This window comes from Onychomys torridus, chromosome 2, assembly GCF_903995425.1.
Source record: "Onychomys torridus chromosome 2, mOncTor1.1, whole genome shotgun sequence".
NCBI lineage: Eukaryota > Metazoa > Chordata > Mammalia > Rodentia > Cricetidae > Onychomys > Onychomys torridus.
In genome coordinates this window covers 144,158,756-144,180,928 of record NC_050444.1, presented here as the reverse complement: position 1 = coordinate 144,180,928, position 22,173 = coordinate 144,158,756, and the positions used below count along the sequence as shown (strand labels likewise).

General features: G+C 42.0%; 1 protein-coding gene across 17 annotated transcripts in view; it reads right to left on the bottom strand.

Moving 5' to 3' along the window:
* Pum1 (pumilio RNA binding family member 1) overlaps positions 1-22,173 on the bottom strand; it is a 125,702-nt gene that overhangs the window by 73,562 nt on the left and 29,967 nt on the right. For all 17 annotated transcript variants that reach the window (XM_036177838.1, XM_036177842.1, XM_036177841.1 and 14 more), the window contains one exon: positions 16,217-16,285. In XM_036177838.1, coding sequence (XP_036033731.1) covers positions 16,217-16,285 — 69 coding nt within the window. The remainder of the gene's footprint in view (positions 1-16,216; positions 16,286-22,173) is intronic.

Sequence of the window (22,173 nt, the reverse complement as noted above, 5' to 3'; positions counted from 1 at the left end):
TTAACCCAGTTGGCGTGTAGGAAAAGAGCAGAGGCCTCAAGTCCACACCTATGAAGTCAGTTTGAGTACAAGGGACACAGCAATCCTGAGTCCAACACCTTCTCCGGCTCCAATGCTAGCAGCAAGCAGCTTCTCAGAACTGACTTCCTGAGCAGTGCACAGTGATCGCTGACCACAGTGACCCTGTCCACTGAGAGCTACAGTTTTTCCTCAGACTGCAATTAGGCTTTTACACATTAGTATCTTATGGCTCTGGTTAGAGTGGGATCAATGTCATAACGCAACTCTTCTGAAAGAGCAATAAAGGCCTACTTTAAGATCTACAAACCAGCATGCCTTTAATCCCAGCACTCGGGAGGTAGAGGAAGGCAGAACTCTCTGAGTTCCAGGACAACCAGGGCTATATAGGGAAACCCCGTCTCCAAACCCAAGTGTGTGTGTTGGGGGGAGAGGGGGTGTTTGTTGTCATCTTGCCATCCTCAGCAATAAAACAAACCTTGTTCTCTTTCCCTATAATGTCCCATCAAATGGAACTCCTAATTGGATAGAAGGAAAAATACGCCATTTTACCTTCGAAACCATAGGTTCATACAGGAAATATTTAAACCAGTAAACACTTTGTGAGGCTTTGAGAAAGTAGGAGAGAAGTACTAGTTTACAAGCAATTAGACACTCGGAAAACTGACATATTGCCTAGGAACACCTTCCCTGTTTTTAAAGTCTAACAAAAAAAGAAAATGAAGTTATACTCAGTGGAGTGTGGTCACACATGCCTGTAACAGAGGCAGAACTATCACAAATTCACTGTAAGCCTGTTCTACATAGTAAGTTCTAGGCCAAGCCTAAGCTGGCAAAGATCTTGTCTCAAACATTTAAAACCAAGAAGCTCACAGTCATTGCATATCCCTTATTAAGGATCCTTTAACACATGAAGACTCTAAGGTATCTTCCTTAGTTCAGTGATAATATATAGGAACTCTCTGAATCCCACACTTGACTCAAAATCATTATCTGCCTCTTTATCTCACCCTATAAATAGTGTGTCATGAACATCAAATAAAATGACGTAATACAGCTCACAATGAAGAACTACTCCTACTCTAGAGGAGAGGAGTAAGACTCTCACGACCCAGGCTAGGTGAGGTAGCGCACACTCGTAATCCCTGCAGGTGGATCTCTGTGACAGGGAAATGGGGGGGGGGGGGGGGGGGAGCACTACTTCCCTGCTACAAGCTGTCCAATGTACTCAGCCCGCAGACAAAACTAGCACAGTGACACCTAGTCCACTGCAGTAAAAATCACTAGCCAACCAAACCCCACAAGAACCACGACTACAGCTCTGCAGAACCTAAAGAAGCTATTACTGAGGATTAGCGTGTATGACCACATCAATTCCAATATTTGCCTAGGGAAGTGTCCATGAGGTTCTCTGAGGGCCTTAACAGCAAGTGTGCATTCTTTCTGCTTCACTATCGCTTTAAAGGGTTAACTGCTTATACTTGTAAACCCACACTGCACATATCTACCCACCTCTCTTCTCTGCCACCACTCTCTCCTCTTCCCTCTCTTGTCTCTTCTCTCTCCTCCCAACACACTACTCCCAGGAAAACTTGGCTTGTAAGACACACCGCGATGCTTACAAACTCACGGTCATGATCAGGTCTCATGTTATCATAACTGGCTACTCAAATTTCCAAGCCTAAAAGTCTCTTCCTATCTATTCTTATCACTCTGATTACATTAAGTCAGAAAAGGGGCCTCCTGAGACTGAATGAAAGGTGAGCTATGATGGTGGTTGCGTAATTCACAAGTCCATGAAAAAACAGCATTTCCAGAACCTTCTCAAAACCTCACCTCTATCAAATCTAGCTAGTCCCTCCCTACCAGATGGCTGTGAAGCCAAAGGAGACAGCCCAGAAAGTGTCCACAAATGCTGTGACCTATTCAGATGCTAGGTCACTACTCTGTTCTAAAAAGGTTTTTTTTAGGGGGAGGTTGTCTGTTTTATTTGGGGGGGGTGCTGTGTTGGGGGGGGGGGTTGAGACAGAATTTCCCTGTGTAACAGTCTTGGCTGTCATGAACTCATTCCGTAGACCAGGTTGGCCTGGAACTTACAGAGATCTACCAGCCTCTACCTCCCCAATGCTGGCAAATTAAAGGTATCCACCACCATGCCTGGCTCTTTATATTAAAGTTTTATTCAAGTTTGAAAAACAAAACACAAAGCCAATCTGGGCTATAGAGTGAGCTAGTGGCTCAGAAAATAAAGAAATAAAAGTATAAATCAATTATTGACAAAACTTTTAAAATAAAGACTGAGTCATTATCTGTTACCACAATTCTTTCGAGGGTTCTATGGGTGGGGGAGTTGTCAGAATCAGAATGAATAAAGGGCCATCTGAATTCCCAAGAATTTATCTGAATGACAACAAAGCAAACAAATAAAACAAAACAAAACAAACCTCTTCAATCTGCCATGGTAGTGCACATACATACCTATAATCCTAACAACTCAAGACTAATAGGGAATTACCACATACCTGGGTTACAAACAAGATCCTTTCTCAACACACATAGACTTTCTCCCCCACCCAACAAAATGCAATAAAGATTTTTAAAGAAAAAAACTGCCTCTCTTTACGCATTGTTCCCTTTTGGATCAAGATCCAAGATTTGCCCAGGGATAGTGGCACACGCCTGTAATCCCAGCACTCCGGAGGCAGAGGCAGGTGGATCTCTGTGAGTTCAAGGCCAGCCTGGTCTACAGAGCAAGTTCCAGGACAGGCTCCAAAGCTACAGAGAAACTCTGTCTCAAACACCTCCTGCCCCCGGCCACCCCCCCCCCCCACATGCGCACACCAAAAAAAAAAAAAAAGAAAAAAAAGAAAAAGAAAGAAAGAAAGAAAGAAAGAAAAAGTGGGTAAAGGTACTTCCCTAATGGCCTGAGATTAATCTCAAGAACCTGTATTATAAAGGGAGCAAGCTAACTGCCCCGAAAATTGTTCTCTGACCTCTACATGCCTATCCACACACATAAAAGATTTTTTGTTGTTGTGTTTTTAGTATCAGAATGATAGCAGGGATAATGGCACACATCTGTAATCCCAGCACTTGGAAGGCAAGAGCAGGAGCCTGAATCTAAGGATAGATACCCTGTGCTGTTACACAATAAGACTCTCTCTTTAAAAATAAAATAACCGGGCGGTGATGGCGCACACCTTTAATCCCAACACTCAAGAGGCAGAGCCAGTCAGATCTCTGTGAGTTTGAGGCCAGCCTGGTCTACAGAGCAAGATCCAGGACAGGCACCAAAACTATACAAAGAAACGGGGGGGGGGGGGGGGGGGGGGGGGGGGAGACGACACCAACAAAAAAAGACACCCAATGAATAAATACATAAAATAAAAATAACAAAAATCAGTGCTTATTGCTGTAACAAAATTATTAATTCCTTGCTTAATTAGTAGGCACAGCAAGATAGCAAAGCAAATAACGGTGCTGTCATCAAGCCTGATCACCTAAATTCAATCCCTGAGACCCACATAGTGGAGAACTGACTCCTTCAAGTTGGACTCTGTCCTATAAACATACACAGTGGTAAGTACACACCCATTGGTATACACACACAATTTCAACATTTTTAAATATCCTTAACAGTTTACAACTCATAGTCTAATAAATGAAACCTGATATTAAATGATCTTGAGTTCACTACAAATAAACCATTTTCTTTTAAGCAGACAACATTTGCTTCAACATGAATTCAAAATGACAAAAGCTGGGTGGTAATTTAGGAGATTATACTGTATCATTTGATATAATTTGAATACCTAAAGTTGCAGCTAAGTTTACAAATGGTAGCTTAAATAAGGAGCAATAAAAATCATCACTGGCTTCATCACAAAGCCAACTATTCTATTAAAATAAACATATGACAGGGCTGGGGTTGTGGGGCTCAGTTGCTGGTCTGCTTGTCAAACCTGCAGAAGTCCTGAACTTAATAATGCCCAGCAATACATGAACCCTCAGTGTGGGAAGGAATTGTGTTTTTTTTTTTTAAAGATTTTTATTATGTGTGTGTGTGTGTGTGTGTGTGTGTGTGTGTGTGTGTGTGTCAGGCCAGAAGAACTGCCCTGGCACTGGATCACAGGCAGCTCGGGAGTAGCAGTGAATACCCTGACCCATCTCTCCAGCCCCTGAAACTAAAAAGTTCGTTTTGCCCTGGGTTATAAGGCACTTCTGATAAGCAGGGTTAGTGCCAAAACCAGTTACACTGCAGTGAAACCCACCCTTCACTTGGCTGGCCATGATAAAGTCATTGATTCTTCCTTCCTGAATCTAAAAAATCCAATGCTGATTTTTCTGACTATGGAAAAAGTTTCTCCAGCAGCAAATGCATGTCTGTAATCCCAGCACCCAGGATGCTGAGGCCGGAGTGCAAGGCCATCCTGTGCTCAAAGCAAGAAATCCAGTTTTGATGGTCTATTGTTTTTTTGTTTTGTTGTTGTTGTTGTTGTTTGGGGGGCACTGACTACGGACACCAGGCTTTCTCTGTATAGCCTTGACTGTCCTGGGACTCACTCTGTAGACAGGCTAGGCTCAGACTCAGAGATCTGCCTGCCTCTGCCTCCAAATATACCTGCATATACATGATACACATACACATAATGAAATAGTTAACTGAAGAAATTCTTCACATGGGGTGAGAAGATTAGTCTATAGTACCTCAGATATGAAGCCCTAACAAAAGGTTAAGAACCCTGTAGGGCCATGTGCTGTGGGATGTTCTGTATGTTAAATGTGTTGCTCTGATTGGTTAAAATAAATAAAGTACTGATTGGCCAGTAGCCAGACAGGAAGGATAGGGTAGGTGGGACAAGGAAGAGGAGAAGGCTGGGAACAGGAAGGCTGGGAGGAGACACGGCCAGCCGCTGCCATGAGAAGCAACATGTAAAGACACCAGTAAGCCACAAGCCATGTGGCAAAGTATAGACTAACAGATGGGTTAATTTAAGATTAAAAAAAAAAAAAAAAAGTAGATAACAAGAAGCCTGCCACGGCCATACAGTTTGTAAGCAATATAAGTCTCTGTGTGCTTGCTTTCTTGATAGGGTCTGAGAGACTATGGGACTGGTGGGTAAGAGAGATTTGTCCTGACTGGGCCAGGCAGGAAATCACTAACTACAGCCATGTGTGTGCCTGGTGTCTGCAGAGGTCAGAATTCTAGAGGCACTGGATCCCCTGGAATTGAAGTTATGGATTAGTGATCCATCATGAGTGTGCTAGGAATCAAATCTGGGTCCTATGTAAGAGGAACAAATGCTATTAAACATTGAACCATTTCTCCAGCCCCTTACAAAGAAATTTAATTCCAAAACAATCAAATTCCAATTAAAAATGTAACTTAATAAAACTTATGCTGGGGTGGGGGGACCTGTAGGATGCCGCTCAGCTTTCCCACTGCTTTACTTATTCAGTTTATTTACTATGATACAGAGTAGCAGTCAGGGACTTGTGTGTGCTTGACAAGGCCTCTACCCATGAGCTACATCCCCAGCCCTCAGAGAAAGTTTTGGGTTCTTTTTTTTTTTTTTAAACTGTAACTCCTTTCTATGATTTTTTTAAGAATTATTCAACTTATATTTTTTTTTAAATGTTTTGCATGTGTACCACATGAGTGCCTGGTGCCTGCAGAGGTCACCAAATCTGGAAATGGATGGTTTCGAACGGCCATGTGGGTACTTGGAATCAAACCCAGGTCCTTTGCAAGAATACGTACTCTTAACCACTGAATCAGCTCTCCTGCCCTTGTTAATTGTAATTACAAATTAAGAATCAAGACCTATTATAATGAATAAGAATGCAACCACTGAAGCAAATTTATTGCTTTTTTTAAAACTGGGAATCTAATCTGCAGTCAACTGAGGCACAAAGGGCTAACGTAGAGAGACCGTTTCATCAGTCCAGAAGGAATTTTAAGGTGCCCTGAAAAGCCACTATAAACTGCTGAAGAACCAAGAGGTATATAATCTGTGGAGTGGGGTGGAGATATGAAGAACTGATGATGCCCTTTAGGACACCCATCAGTCAGTGCTGCAAGCTGGCTCCTTGATGATTCCTACACTTTGATACACAGCCATTAAGAGCAACTTGTCCTGAAACAGTCTGCCAAAAAAAAAAAAAAAAAAAAATCATGCTGCTTTCAGGAAGCAAGTCCTTCAAAGACATCTGGACACAGGTGCTATCACTTGTGATGCACTGACCTGGAGACAAGTCATACGCTGACCTCTCTCCACTGAGAACTCCTAGAGTCCACTAAAGTTTTCTTTACAAGCTCCCACTTCAAGTTACTGGGGCATCAACAAAGGTAACTTCTCTCTAATCTTAACACTTGAATAATTGACAATCAGTCTAGAAAAATGACAAGAAATACACAATAAAATAAAAGTACGTTGTCTGTTAAGTTACCTACTGATGAAGTCACATGCTTTTATTCATGTATAAATGATACAGCTGATCTGTGTTCCAACCACATTCCTGTTAAAATGGGCCTATATGTTATTTTAAAAAAATTAAAAAAAAAAAAAAAAACACTACACGATTTTTCTTGATAGCCTAATATACATAAGACCTACCCCAGATCCCTTACCACAAAGTTCAGGAATAAGGCAGTGCAAACACCATTTCACAATCAACACCCTCTAGATCCTGAAATTCCAAACAAATAACTAAGAGGTGGGGAATACAACAGTCAACTCATCCCCATCGTCAGTCAGCCTCTCTAGTACTCCAGTGTGAGCAATACTATGCCAGAGACAGGAATGCCCTTTCCATTCATTCTCAGAAATGACTACTTCAAAAATTTAGCTACTATTTATACAGGCAATAACAACACAGAAAAGACTTTCTCTAAGTGTCCCACTATGAGAACCACACCATACAATGAAATAAGTTTGATGTTCTCTGATTCCTTATAACAAAATTAAGAGAACTATTTGCTAGGCATTGTGGTGCACACCACTTGAAAGAACGGTAAAGGCAGACAGAGCTCTATGAGTTTCAGGACAGCCAGGGCTACAGAGAAGCCCAGTCCCAAAATTTAAAAAAACACCTTTAATCCCAGCACTTATAAGGCAGAGGCAGGCTAATCTCCAAATTCAAACACAGCCTGGTATACACAGTGAGCTCCAGAACAGTCAAGAGTTACAAAGAGAAACTTTGTTTTGAAATACAAAAAAAAAAAAAAAAAAAAAAAAAAAACAAGCCAATAAATAAATAAAACAAACAACAAAAAAATGCAAACATCATAGTTAATACATATCTTAGCAAGCAACAAAGCACAAGTAAGCCCAGCTTCCTAGACATCATTATGTCTGTCTATGCACACAGAATAGAGGGTCTGTCTATGCCATAGTAGATGATACAGAAAAAGCAGCCTATTGATCTGGGAGCATATGGTAGAGCACGCCTACCATTCCCCGCCAGTACTCGTAGCACTGAGGCAAGATACATTCCAGGATAGACAGGGCTACAAAGTAGGGCTCCGGCTCAAAAACAGAACACCTGCATATCAGACTCAACCTGAAGGGCAGCAGCACTGTTGGATCCTTGGATACCTGTGCATAAGTAGTTATCAGTGCTTCTGATGTAACTGTTTGCAAAAGAGGAACGGGGCCATTTAGTTTTGTTGCTATCCATCCTCTTTTTCCACATCTTCACAACCCTGGAGGCAGGAAAGGCATCTAAGTGCTGTACCTGTTTATTGAATTGAACTGGAGGTCTTGATGGACAAGTGGGGGGGGGGGGGCCCTCCGGGGAGGAAGAGGCTTAAGAACAGAAGGAATCCTCTGCAACCTGAACTCACTCTCTAGCTTTTAGCTGGTGAGAGAGCAAGAGAACTTAATGGAGGAGCACAAACTAACAGCTGAGCTTTGGAAGAGTAAAACTCAACATGATGGACTGGGAGTAAGGTATCTAGGTTCAAACAATTAGAGCATGACAACATCAGTCTCTTGCTGCCTAGCTATAAAAAAAATCATTCTAACAACAAAGGACCATCATGAAAATCATGTCTATGAAGTAATAAGCATAGCCAGGAAAACTGTTCCTATTCTTTTTCTGTGCTCAACAAAATGGAATCAGTCTATTCAGTATTGACACTTTATGGCTTTACCTGCTCTTTTTCCTCATCTTTAAAACAAAAAGTGGAAGGATGGAGGCACAAGTCAGGCAAAGTGGTACATACCTATAATCCCAGCATTTTCCAAGAAAAAACAGTATAAGTTCAAGGCCAGCCTTGGCTACATAATGAAGACATTTTTTTTCTTTTTTCTTTTTTTCTTTTTTTTTTTGAGCTGAGTATCGAACCCAGGGCCTTGTGCTTGCTAGGCAAGTGCTCTACCACTGAGCTAAATCCCCAACCCATGGAGACATATTTTAAACAACAAAGCAAAACAAAAGGTGGCTCCCAGATGATGGATGCGACTGATGGTATCATATAAATATGGTATTGGAAGATGGCATTTATTTTAGTTGCTTTATTCTCAAATCAAGTATATAAATATGCATTAAAAAGACACAGCAATGGTGGCACACACATTTAATCCCAGCACAAAAACAGGTAGATCATTGTAAAAGGCCAGCCTAGAGGGCTGGCGAGATGGCTCCAGCAGTTAAAAAGCACTGGCAGCTCTTCCAGAGGACCCAGGTTCAATTCCCAGCACCCACATGGCAGCTCACAACCATCTTCCTGTTCCAGGAGGTCTGACATCCTCATCCAAACATACATGCAAGCAAAATGCCGACGTACATAAAATAAAAATAAATAATAATAAAAGGCCAGCCTAGTGGGTTAGTGATTTAGCTCAGTGGTAGAGCGCTTGCCTAGCAAACACAAGGCCCTGGGTTCAATCCTCAGCTTCCCCACCACCACCCAAAAAGAGAGAGAGGGAGGGAGGGAGGGAGGGAGGGAGGGAGGGAGGGAGGGAGGGAGAGAGAGAAAGAAAGAGAAAGAGAGAGAGAGGGGGGAAAAAAAGGTCAGCCTAGGCTGTGTGGGAAGATCCTGCACTTTTGAGACAGGGTCTCTCTACATAGCCCTGGCTGTCCTAGAACTCACTATGTAGACAAGGCTGGCCTCCTGATTGCTGACATTAAGGGTATACAAAACTATATCCATCCTCTTTTTTTTTTTTCTTTTTTGAGCTGAGGATCAAAATCAGGGCCTGTGCTCGCTAGGCAAGCGCTCTACCACTGACCTAATTCAAGCTAACATTTTAGCCAAAAGAAGAACATGAAAGGGTAGAAATACATTAGCCCAGGGGTCCTACTATGCTTACTGCATTTTCACATCCCAAGGCAGCTCAATGCACACAGTAGGTCAGCCCCGTCTTCACGGACAAGTGATAAGGTAGATGTACAACAGGTTGAACACAGGTATCCAAGTGATGGAACAGGGAGCTAGGAACTACATTCCAAATATCAGACACACTCGCTCTTCAGTTTAGAAGGCACCTTGTCTTTGCCCTCAGAACACCAAATCTCAAAACTTATTATAAGGCCTCAGGAATATCCCCAAATAATGCAGAAAAGTCACTTCACATCCAACACACAGTAAATAACTTAAGTTGGCCATTTACTAAGAGTGTGCTCCTTGGGATCATGTGGCCTGACTACATTTCATTCTAACAGCAGGATGTAGGAGATGATCTAAACCAAATGGGATTTTCTCCCCCAGACAGGGTTTCTCTGTGTAGCTTTGCACCTTTCCTGGATCTCACTCTGTAGACCAGGCTGGCCTCGAACTCACAGAGATCCACCTGGCTCTGCCTCCCGAGTGCTGGGATTAAAGGCATGTGCCACCACAGCCCGGCTAACCAAATGGTTTTAATGCAGAGTTAATAGAACTACGGCCTTCACCATTGCTCTCTATGCTCAACAGCCAGAATTTGGAGAGAAGATGTTAGTTACATGAGCTGGCCAGATAGATACTTTGTATTAATACATCTAGAAAAGCCTGCTTTCTGAGTCAACAGTATGTCTCCTTTCCAACAATCAATTTCACAGTCAACTGAATGAACTACTACTTTTACGTACCACTACTTAAACGGAATTGCCAGCTTAAACAGCAGTCTCATTCAGAAATTCACAACCCCCTTTAGTTGATCAAAACTTTGTAATTCAATGTCAACCATAATGGAAAATAATGTAACATATTAAGCCACCACATCAAATCCTCACTTGGCCCTGCTTCCAAACCATGTATCCTGCGGGACATTTCCAGTCACTGAAAAGAACTGAATGAGGGCTAGGAATATTCTCAGTTGGCAGTTACATATATTAACATGTATGAGGCCCAGCATCCATAAACAAAGTATGATGATACACACCTATCATTCTAGCACTCCAGAGGTGAAAGCGGTAGGATTAGAGGTTGGAACTATAGAGGGTGGCTCAGCAATGAAGAACACTTAATGTTCTGGCAGAGGACTTGGGTTCAGTTCCCACCATCTACGTGATAGTCCACACCCACCTGTAACTCCCCACAAGTTCCTGCATGCAAGGTGCACATAAACTCATGCAAGCACATCTATATACCTAAAGATATTTTTTAAAGCTGTTCAAGGTCACTGTTTGTTAAAATTAGCATGATACAAAAAAACCCTATTGTAGGCCAGGAGATATGTATGGTGGGGGGAATCCAATGCAAAGTTCTAGGACAATCAATCACTCTAAAAGGACAGCACATTTTCCTCTCCCCTCCAAAGGTTGAACCATTCTTTTTCTACATAAGGTCAAATTCTCTGATCTGGGAGAGTCCTAGAAACTAAACTGTTATTCAACATCTCTTAGAGATAGAAAGAGCAGAGTCCAAAGATAAATGTTTGAACCACAGATGGAAGCATTGACTAAGGTCCTGCTCTATGCTGGCTCTATCCTACCAAGTCTTACTTTTACTTTCTCTGAATAAACAGCTTCCCACATCACTATGAAATCACTCCCTCCTCTAAATCTGTACTTTTAATCCCAGCACTGGGAAAGCAGAGAGTTCCTGGTCAGCCAGAGTTTCATAGTAAGAGACCCTACCCCTTTGGATGGATGGATAGATGGATGGATGGAGGGAGGGAGGGAGGGAGGGAGGGAGGGAGGGAGGGAGGAAAATTAAAAAGCCTACCTTACATTCAGGGATACTATTCTTTTCTAATTTCTAGTATCTGCAATTACCATTTAAAGTCTACTGGTGGATAAGGAAGGATCATTTCATATTCAGGGGAAGTGCTCTAAATTTTCTCAATCATTATTTTAATGATTTATTCTTATTATATGTGCATTGGTGTTTTACATGCATGTATGTCTGTGAAAGGGTGTCAGAACCCCTAGAACTGGAGTTATAAACAATTGTGAGCTGCCGTGTGGGTGCCTGGAACTAAACTCAAGTCCTCTTAACGGATAAGCCATCTCTCCAGCCTTTTCTCAATCAGATTTAAAACCTATCACCAAGAGTAATAATTTTCAAAGATTTATTTATTTTTATTTTATGTACATAGATATGTCTGTGAACATGCCAGAGCCCCTGGAACTGTAGCTATAGACAATTGTGAATTGCCATGTGGGTGCTGGGAATTGAATCCAGGTTCTCTGGAAGAGCAGCCAGTGCTCTTAAGCACTGAGCCACCTCTCCAGCACCAGTAATAATTTTCTAAATGATGATGGGATAACTATCTAAATTTATTCAGTTTAACCAAGAAATGACACTATTAAACTATGCTAGATATATGAAACATTATGGAATCTTAGCTCATTGTGAGGGTGAATGACTACAACATTAGCATTTACAAGTGGAGGCAGGAAAATGAGTTCAGGGTCACCTATATGTCAAGTTTGAGGCCAACCTGAGTACATGTACCCTATCTCCATCATTACCAACATCCTAAAAAGGAAAAATAGTCATTTATTCTATAAAGGTTAGAAACAGTCAGCTAGCTCATGCTAGTTACCCCAGCCCTTGGGAGGCCGAGGTAAGAGATCTGTTATAATTTCAAAGGCAGCCTGAGAAACAGTGAATCCCAGTAGTCAGGAGGCAGAAGCAGATATATCTCTCTGTGAGTTTGAGGTCAGCCTAGTCTCCAAATCAAGATCCAGGCTAAGGATGCATAAATAAAGTCTGCCCTCAAAAAAAAACAAAAACAAACAAACAAAAAAAAGACCCTATCCAAAAATAATAATTTTTTTAGACAACCACAAATAAACGACAGAAAAAACAAAGGTCAATTATGCACTAAGGGATCTTTTCATCAATGATTCTCACAATACTTCTTTCCTTCCACAAATCCATCCTTTTTAGGACATAAACAGTTATGTTCTATACAGAAAGAAAGGACCACACAGGAAACCAATGAAGAAAATTTAAGAACTAAAAGTCAACATGATCGTTAACTGTTATTGTCAACCTAACTGAATTCAGAATGGACTAAGAACCAAACAGAGCACATTCTGGGTACAAGGCACCTCAGAGACTCTGATCAACCCCCAGGTGGAGTCTCAAAAAGATGGTGGCGTTACTGGGAGGTGGAGAAAGGCAGAAGGCAGGGACCAGACAGAGCCCTGGAATATGTCCCTAGGGATCTGTGTTTCTTGGTCTCTTTCTGTACTCCAGTCTCACTGCTTCTTGTCTGCCATAAACAAGCCCTTCTGTTATGTGTTCCCAACTCTGAAACTAAGAGCTAAAAGAAACAATTCTGGGCTATAAAGACATATACAGGCACAACATCTATACACATAAAATAAAAGTAATCTTGAAGGGGATTTATCTCCCATAAATGTTTATGCTATATGCTTTTCTGTTTGTACAAAACTATTCTCCTCAATCCATACCAACTAAGCTGCTTGGCACGTGTCCTTAAACTTTTGAGGACTTTTAGGTTGAATGAAAGAGCAAGTAAGGCACATAGGAACTAGTTTAATATGTCACCCAAATCCCAAGACATTGTCCCTTATTCCTTTTTCACACTCTGCACAAGGAAAAAGGAAGGAAGCCCTCCAGCTAAAAACAGCTGGACTTTAGGGGCTACAGAGTAGCTTCAGTAGTTATGAGGACTGGTAGCTCTTCCAGAGGACCCAGGTTCAAATCCCAGCACCTACAAAGAAGCCCAAAAGTGGCCATAATAACTCCAGTTCCAGGGGATCTGACATCCTCTTCTGGCCTCTGCAAGCACCAATCACTCATGTAATGCATATACACATACACCCAGGCAAAACATCTACACACTTTAAGTCAAAGTAACTAAATCTTAAACTAGGCAGTGGTGATGCACACGTTTAATCCCAGCAGAGGCAGGAGGATCTCTTGAGTTCCAGGTCACCCAAGAATACACAGAGAAACTCTTACTCACCAAAAAAGTAATTAAGCCTTTTTAAAAGTTTTTCCAATAAAAACAGCTGTACTTCAGACAACGAGCAAAGATCTGAGAGTGGTATTTTAAGTAACAACTGCTTAGCACAATTTCTACTGTGAAATGCTCGAAAGTCTCTCTATGCCAAGAGCTATGGCAAAGGCTTTAACACAGTAAGGCAGCACTAACAGTATTAGAAATCAATTTCTTTCAAGGGAATCAACATTCTTTGAAGTTTTAAAGACCCATACATGAATGTACTTCTCCCCTCCTCGCCCTAGCGCACACACCACTGTGCTTGGCTTAAAAGTCCATCCAATCCATTTAAATGCAGTGTTTGTATTAGCTATATTACTCCCTTCCAGAGATGTTTTATTGATAAACAGAAAGAGAAATCTAGCAATTAGAAGTTTGAATTAGCCGAGTGGTGGGGGCACACACCTTTAACCCCAGCACTCAGGAGGCAGAGACAAGCAGATCTCTGTGAGTTAGTTGGAGGCCAGTCTAGTCTACAGAGCAAATTCCAGGATAGCCAAGGCTACACAGAGAAGCTCTGTCTTTAAAAAAAAAAAAAAAAAAGGTAGTTAGATTTTTATTATAAAAACATGCTGTGGATGGGCAGTGGTGACACAGGACAGCCAGAGCTGATATTCAGAAACTCTGTCAGAGGTGAGGGGAGATAAATAAATAATTTTAAAAAGAAAAGCATGTTGCTATGCTTCTGGTGTGCTGCTCTACCCTGCATTGGGGGTGGGGGTGGGGTCCCTTTCCCAATCTGCGTGTAACCAAGTCCTCATTTGACCAAAAGATGCTTCTTAGTCTGGTACCTCCTCATGATACTGATGTGCTCTCAAAGTCCTTCTCAGGTTGGGGATTTAGCTCAGTGGTAGAGTGCTTGCCTAGCAAGTACAAGGCCCTGGGTTTGGTCCTCAGCTCCGTGAAGGGGGGGGGGGGGGGGTTCAACTACAGAAGAAACTTGTTCTTCTTTTAGTGTAGACTCTGGGTTTCCTTCACCCTGTATTTTACTGCCCTTTTTGTCTTTCTGAGAGATAACTTGTGTGAGTTATCCAAGCTTAATGAAGGAGCAATACCTTTCCTGGTGTGGACAATAAACTGTGTCCTCAGTGGGTCCAGATAAGCTAATATGTGCAAAGTACTTAATATCTGTGTAGAGGGTAGTTAACAAACGGTAGTTATGACTGTTGCTTTGTGAGTGTGCTGTTTTGTACTCTGAAAGTTTGAATGAGAAATGCCCTTACAGGCTCGGGCATTACACTGCTTAGAGAGAGGTTATGGGGAGGTATCGCCTTCCTGGAGGAAGTATGTCACTGAAGGCAGAGTTTAAAGCCTTAGACCACTTCAAGTTCTGTATGTTTCAAGCCTAAAATAAAAGATGTGCTCTCTCAACTTCCTGTTCCTGTGACCTGTGGTCACACCTCTCCTACCATTATGAACTCTCCTTCTGGAACCAGAAGCTCAAACAAATTCTTTGCTCCTTAAGGGACCCTGGCTCATTTTATCACAATAGAAAACTAACTAATACCCTCAATCATGATGTCCAGGCTGACCTTGAATTCTAATTCTTCATGCCTCAGTGTCTCAATGCTGGGCTTAAAGGCATGAGCCAACAAACTCGGTTTTAGAATTGGTCTTTTAACAAAAAATAGGTTAGAATCACAGGAATAGAAGATAAAATAGTTAATCCTTCCATATTTAATAGCTAACAAATCTGTTAATTTTCACTTTAAAACTTACTCTAGAAATTAAGTAATAAAGTTTTTTACCCAATAATATGAAAGGGTTATTAAAACATGCTGCTCCAATAACAGTAGGCAGGCAGAGTTAACACAAGAACACCTATGATTGCCTAAAATTCAGAACCCAAGATCATAAGGCAGAAACTGGCCTCTCTGAATACAAGAAAATTCAAAACAATTCAAAGCAAAAATCTTTCAACAAAATGAGCAAGAATCCCAGGGCAAAGCAGCACAAGCCTGTGACTACTCAATGCTACCCCAGAAGCAACCCAGGAGTGCTCAGTGTAAACCCAGCAAAGAGACTGCACTACTTCTGAATCTTCCAAAACCCAGCACAATGCCGGGACCAACAGCATTCCCAAAACCACACAAATGTTATCTAGTGGCTGGTAAACAGGGAAAATCTACCAGTACAATTCCTGTCAACAAGCAGAACCTTCAGAGGTTGGGTGTACTTTAACTACACTCCCCTTTTAAACACTGGTAACTCTACTTATCAATATAATGAACAAAAAATTAAAACACTACAAGGAAACTAAAGTTCTTGTTTCTGGATTCTAGCTTGTTTCTGGATGACTAGCTGAGATCTCTATCTGTAAGTATTTGACCAGAAACCTAAGAAGCGTCCTCATTCACAATGGAGCCGTGGGTACTATCCTTCACAAAGACACTAGTCTAAACAGGCTACTAGCATCCCCTGATTAGCAGCACAGCTAAAATTCCCTTTCCTACTGCCAAAGCACCTAGCCACTGAAAAATGAGGTGAAGGTAAGAACACTTGATGAATATCAAATTAAAATGTTTGAACACCTCACATTACATCTAACTTATTAACATTTATTAATGTGTGCTCATACGTTGGTGCTTTGTTGTTTAAGTAACTGAACTAAGTTATTATTCATTCTGTACCAGTAGTTTTGGCACAGCTCTCCAGCATCCTATTCTACTTTGAGGAAGGCAACAAGGAAAAGCAAGCACATATTTCTAGAGACTAGATTCAGACACATCTGATGAAAGACAACTCCAAGCTTCCCTAAGAACACCTACTTTCAACCACACCAGCTCACTTACCTCACCCATAGCTCTTCCCTCCAGAGCAAGTGCTTGAAAATCATGATTTAATTCATCCATAGAGCGTACCTAGTGTTCAGAATAAAGGGGAAAACTTCACGTCAGCATTATGAATATTACATACCTATCATGCACAAATGTAAAATCTTTCAATGTTTACTTTAAGAAATCAACAGGCATGGTAACAAAACTCAAGGTATTAAGCATTCACTTACCTCAAACCATCAGGACTCAGAAATGATCCCTGCTTTATCCTACCCACTCCCTTCTATTTTCAAAGCATGAAAACATCACATAACAATAATGTTAGTTACTTTTCACATACTTTAATAAGCAGAGGTCAATTTGCTGAATAGCAGTGCTGCACCTCAGCCTTCAGCAGTCAAGTATGAAGTCAATTGGAACTAGCATTCTTGGATCACTCCAAGATATTGGGCTGTAAACTTTACAGAGTATCTGAACATCTATCCACAGGAGGCAGTCCCAGGAAGGCCCCAAATCTCAAAACAACCAGGAAATAGCATATATCACAAGAAACCTTCCTCACAACTCATTAAAGCCTATCTATATACAACTTCTTTAAGCTTCCATTTAATCAGCTCTAAAGTCATTAACTCTAAGACCACAGTGGCGGGTTAGGGATTTAGCTCAGTGGTAGAGCGCTTGCCTAGCAAGTGCAAGGCCCTGGGTTGATCCTCAGCTCAAAAAAAAAAAAAAGACCACAGTGGATCAAGGCACTTATTACTTAGTCTGATGACCTGAGTATGATCTCCAGGACCCACAGTGGTACAAGGAAAGAACTGACTCCCACAAGTTTTCACATATACACGCGCGCGCGCACACACACACACACACATACACACACACACAATAGTAATATTTTTTTTTCAAGACAGGGTTTCTCTGTGTAGCCCTGGCTGTCCTGCAACTCACTCTGTAGACCAGGCTGGCCTCAAACTCACAAAAGATCAACCTGCCTCTGCCTCCCTAGTACTGGGATTAAGGTCATGCACCTCCATGCCTGGCAATTTTTTTAAAGATAACATTAAAAATGGAAATAAAGTATGAGAATGAGTATTCAAAGTCATCATCTCCATCAAGCCAGAAGCCATAATGCAAAATGATGGGAAGTTTTACATCACTATGAGTTTCACAGAAAGACTATGATTCAAAAACAGCAAAAGTCCTTTTGCCATCTGCTGGTCTTCTCAATTTTGACCAACAATCCATCTCTGCTTTCTAAGGCTAGAGTCTGCCATCCATGAAAAAGAAAGCTTTCTACACCCCTGAAACAAGGTGCTGCCTAAAGTGAGAGCCTCCTAACCGTGCTGTCCTGCCGGCTGGCCACCACCATCCCAAGGTTGGTGGACAATTTCTAGGATGAAGCAACTAATGCCAAAGTTGAGCTAGGACCAAGCAAGGAGAAAGATAGCACTTAAAACCCAACTTAAGCCGGGCGGTGGTGGCGCACGCCTGTAATCCCAACACTGGGAGGCAGAGCCAGGCGGACCTCTGTGAGTTCGAGGCCAGCCTGGGCTACCAAGTGAGTTCCAGGAAAGGCGCAAAGCTACAGAGAGAAACCCTGTCTTGAAAAACCAAAAAATAAAATAAAATAAAATAAAAACTATTTAAGCCAGGCAGTGGTGGCCCACACCTTTAATCCCAGCAGGCAGAAGCAAGCAATCTCTGAGTCCGAGGCCAGCCTAGTCTATAGAGTGAGTTGCAGGACAGCCAGGGAGGAGTACACAGAGAAACCCTATCTTGGAAAAACAAAAACAAAAGCCAACAAACAAAAAAACCTTAAGGGGTTGGGGATTTAGCTCAGTGGTAGAGAGCTTGCCTAGCAAGCACAAGGCCCTGGGTTCAATCCTCAGCTCAAAAAAAAAAAAAAAAAAAAACCTTAAGACTTAGAATGTTGGTTTGTGTGAATATTAACTATGTGTAAAATTACAGTAGCACTATTGCTTTCTAGCAAATACTTTAAAACCCACAGTTTTAACAACTTTGGGGTGTTGGATAAAAAACATAAGTTTACACAGTTCAAGCTGAATATGGTAACCTAAGTGATCCCAGCACTTAGAAGACTGTGGTAGGAAGATCACAAATTCAAGGCCAGTTTAAACTTGACCAAATTATACATAACAGGGGCAGGAGAGGTGGCTCAGAGGTTAAGAGCACTTGTTGCTCTTGTAAAGGACCCAGGTTTGATTCCCAGCATCCACATGGTAGAGCTCACAACCATCACAACTCCGGTTCCAGTGATTCAATGCCCTCTCCAGACTTCCACGGGCACCAGAAACACTTGGAACACATACAGACATAAATACTGATACTCATAAAATTTTTAAAATAAACTTTAAAAACAAACATCACAGGCAGAATTTGGAAAGCACACAGGTCTACCTCTTACTGTGTAATCCATCGTATACTAAAGAGAACTAAACAATTCTTGGACACCAAAAAAACTACAAATACCGTTTTAAGCAGGAACACTAAAAATGTTGTTCCTATTTCCCAAGGAAACCAGAAGATTAGGTAGGTAAGATTAGGTAAGATTAGATTACACATATTTTTAGCATCAGCGAAACCACCCCATAAGTGATCCACACTGCACCTCAGAGAATTGCCTTCTCCAATCATGGCTTAGTAGAGTACAGGAGCAAACCAAGCACCTCCCAGCACTGCAAGGATCTTAATGTCCCTCTGTTTCTCAGCCTTCTGAAGACCAGAGGTGCAGACTGGCGCCTTCCCTGTCTGCTAGGCTGAGCTGAGTGAGCCTCTGCTCTCCCTGGAGCATGCACACCCCACTCCTGCAGCAGTAGTTATTCCTTAGGCTACCATGACATCAATACTCTCATTCTCCCAGGTCATGCCGACTTTCTTCCTCCTATGCTGAGAAAGGGCCTCACACCCTAAAACTTTCTTTGTTGGCACACCACCAACTCCATTTAAAATTTCACCTACAGTTAACCAAAGCACATAAACCAAATCCTTCTCACAGAGTATATTCAACTATTCAGAAAACCATTTGTTTCTATGGGAACTCTGTATGGTATGGCTGACACCAGGACAGTCATCCAACCAAAATTCTTCCTTAGAAACAAAACTAATAACCAAATAGACACGCAAAGGAATTTTTAAAAATGGAGAATAAAGATATAGGCTACAGAAGGAATGTTTGACCTAGGTACTAAACCCATTCTCACTATCAAGGAGAAAAACTAGTTGTCCCTTGTAGTCAGCAGCAAGCTCTTCCCACCAAGACTGGACTTGTTACAATATCCTCTGCCTCCCTTTTCTTCAGAAATCTCCGACTGGCAGGTTATGCTAATTTCTTATCTGGTAATTCCTTTTTCAAGACTGCTAAATGTCTGTAGTAAGACTTCCTTTATCTCCTATCTTTTCACAAAGGCATTTCTTTTTCCTTTGTGCCACTTGCCAATAACACCTAATTTTCTCTCCCCATCCAGGGTTTCCTCTGCTGGTGCCCTATGGCTACCTCCTCCCTTACAGACACTACTGCCATCTCCTTTTAAAATATTTACTTTTATCTTAGGTATATAAATGCTTGCCTGTGTGCACACCACAGGCATGCCTGGTGTCCTGCAGAGGCAAAAGAGGGGATTATATTCTCTGGAACTAGAGTTTCAGGTAGTTGTGAGCTGCAGTGTGGGTGCCAGGAATTGAACCCAGGGCCACTGCTAGAGCAAGAACAGCTCTTACTTGCTCAACCATCTCTCCAACCCCAAATAACAACCCCTTCATCAAAGCCCCATGAAAGCTGACCTGACCACATTCCTCTTCATCCCACCTCTAGACATCATCACCCTTATGCCATGAGTTTCCTTTCCTCTTCCAGAGTCCAAGACTTAGTTCTGATGGGCCCAATATCTGCCTTTTCTTCTAACAGGAAGAACAGACACTGCTCCAACTAACCCTATAATAACTCATTAATCTGGTGTTTTATCACACACAAGGCCCTGCAAAATTAAAATAACAGGTGGGGGTGGGGAGGGAGGAGAGAGAGAACTCCACAAAATAAAAAACCAGAGTATTACTTCACAATTTTTTTGTTTTGGTTTGGTTTTTTTGTTTTTGAGACAGGGTTTCTCTGTAGCTTTGGAGCCTGTCCTGGAACTCACTTTGTAGACCAGGCTGACCTCGAACTCACAGAGATCCACCTGCCTCTGCCTCCCGAGTGCCACCACTGCATGGCAAAATAATTTCTTAAAAAAAAAAAACTTTATTTTTAGGGACTGGAGAGATTTCTCAGCAGTTAAGAACACTTACTGCTCTTACAGAGGACCTGGGTTTAATTCCCAACACTCACATGGGATAAAAATGTGTGTGCAAGCCAGACAGTGGTGGCGCACGCCTATAATCCCAGCACTCGGGAGGCAGAGGCAGGCGGTTTTCTGTGAGTTCAAGGCCAGCCTGGGCTACAGAGTGAGTTCCAGGAAGTCACAAAGCTACAGAGGCACCTTGTCTCGGGGGAAAAAAAGAAAAAAAGGTGTGTGCCATCACTGCCTGGCTGAGTGAGGTGGTTCATGAGAGGAAGACAGACCTGTGGGTTCCAAACCTGCCAGCGTTACATAGTAAGACTGTCTCAAAGTTTAAAGGGGAAATTCTCAAAGGCTTACTACCGTCCCCTTCACTTAACTAGACCCTACAACTCCTACACTGATCACAACAGAAAGCCACATCTGTCACTGGTTTCTCATCTGGACACCTATGAGTAGCCTACAGCAACTGTACAAACATGTCAAGATCAACAACTGAGACAAGATGTCCAATAAGAGAGTACACAGGCAACAGTGTCTGCCTCGGGGACTATTCTCTGTAAAGTACTCAGGAATCTCTAGTCAGCCTTTTATCTGTATGCTTATCCAGAGAGCAAATTTTAATCATCCTTTTCAAGGGGAAGAGAGACCAGGAATCTGTATGGACTTCAATGATTCATTTTCATCATCAGAATAAGTACCTAAAATGCTTCATGTTGTATAGCAGTTTCCTCCTAGATCAAAGCAGTCTATCCTGCAGGGAAGCTCCTTAAGACAGAAAGTAACCAACTCAAATAGTTTCCAGAAGTCCCTGAAACTGATCAGAGTGACTAGCCCCTCACTCTCAAGAGTAAACAATACAGACTGCTCAGTCACTCCAGACAAGCTGCAAAGACTCTAGAACAGACCAGCAGAGCTGCCTGGAAGAGGTTTAGACGAACTGAGCCACCTGGGATGGACACTTTCCAACCTGCTAAGCTGCCTGCAGACTGTACAATGAGGTTCAGGTTGCCAGCTTTTTGTGAGTTTTGGTGACACAGCTATCTAAGGCATTTCTGCTCTGTAAGTAAGTAACCCCTCACCCATATTCCTGTTGAGTAGCCCCAATAAAACTCATTGGCTCACCAGACTATCTTTAGTAGTATCCATACTTTGCTCTGTCATAGGCCTCCTATGTAGAGTGTGTGGGTAAGTGAGAGGGAGGGAGGGAGGGAGAGAGGGGAGGAAGAGAGAGTGTGTGTTTTGTCTCCCTAGTAGAAGTGTGAACATCTTATTTTCTAAAATGTAACATTTCAGTGTATACCCATTCTTCTGCCTTCCCAATTCTGAGCCAAACCAACAACAACATTCAGACACTGTACCATACCCCCAAGTAAATCCCTGCTTCATGCTCATGGTAATCTTATTATCGGTTTTTCAATTGTCATTGAAAAGAAAAAAGAGTGCTAGGCTGTGGTACCCCACGCCTTTGATCCCAGCACTCAGGAGGCAGAGGCAGGCAAATCTCTGAGTTCAAGGCCAGCCTGGTCTACAGAGCAAGTGCCAGGACAGCCAAGATTTCATAAAGAAACCCTGTCTCAAAAACAAAGATAAAGATGAACAGTAAGGTCCTCTCCTAAAATCCTTGCTCATTCTTGTCTGAGTCTCCCAACTCCATCACATTGCTGGCCTAAATGA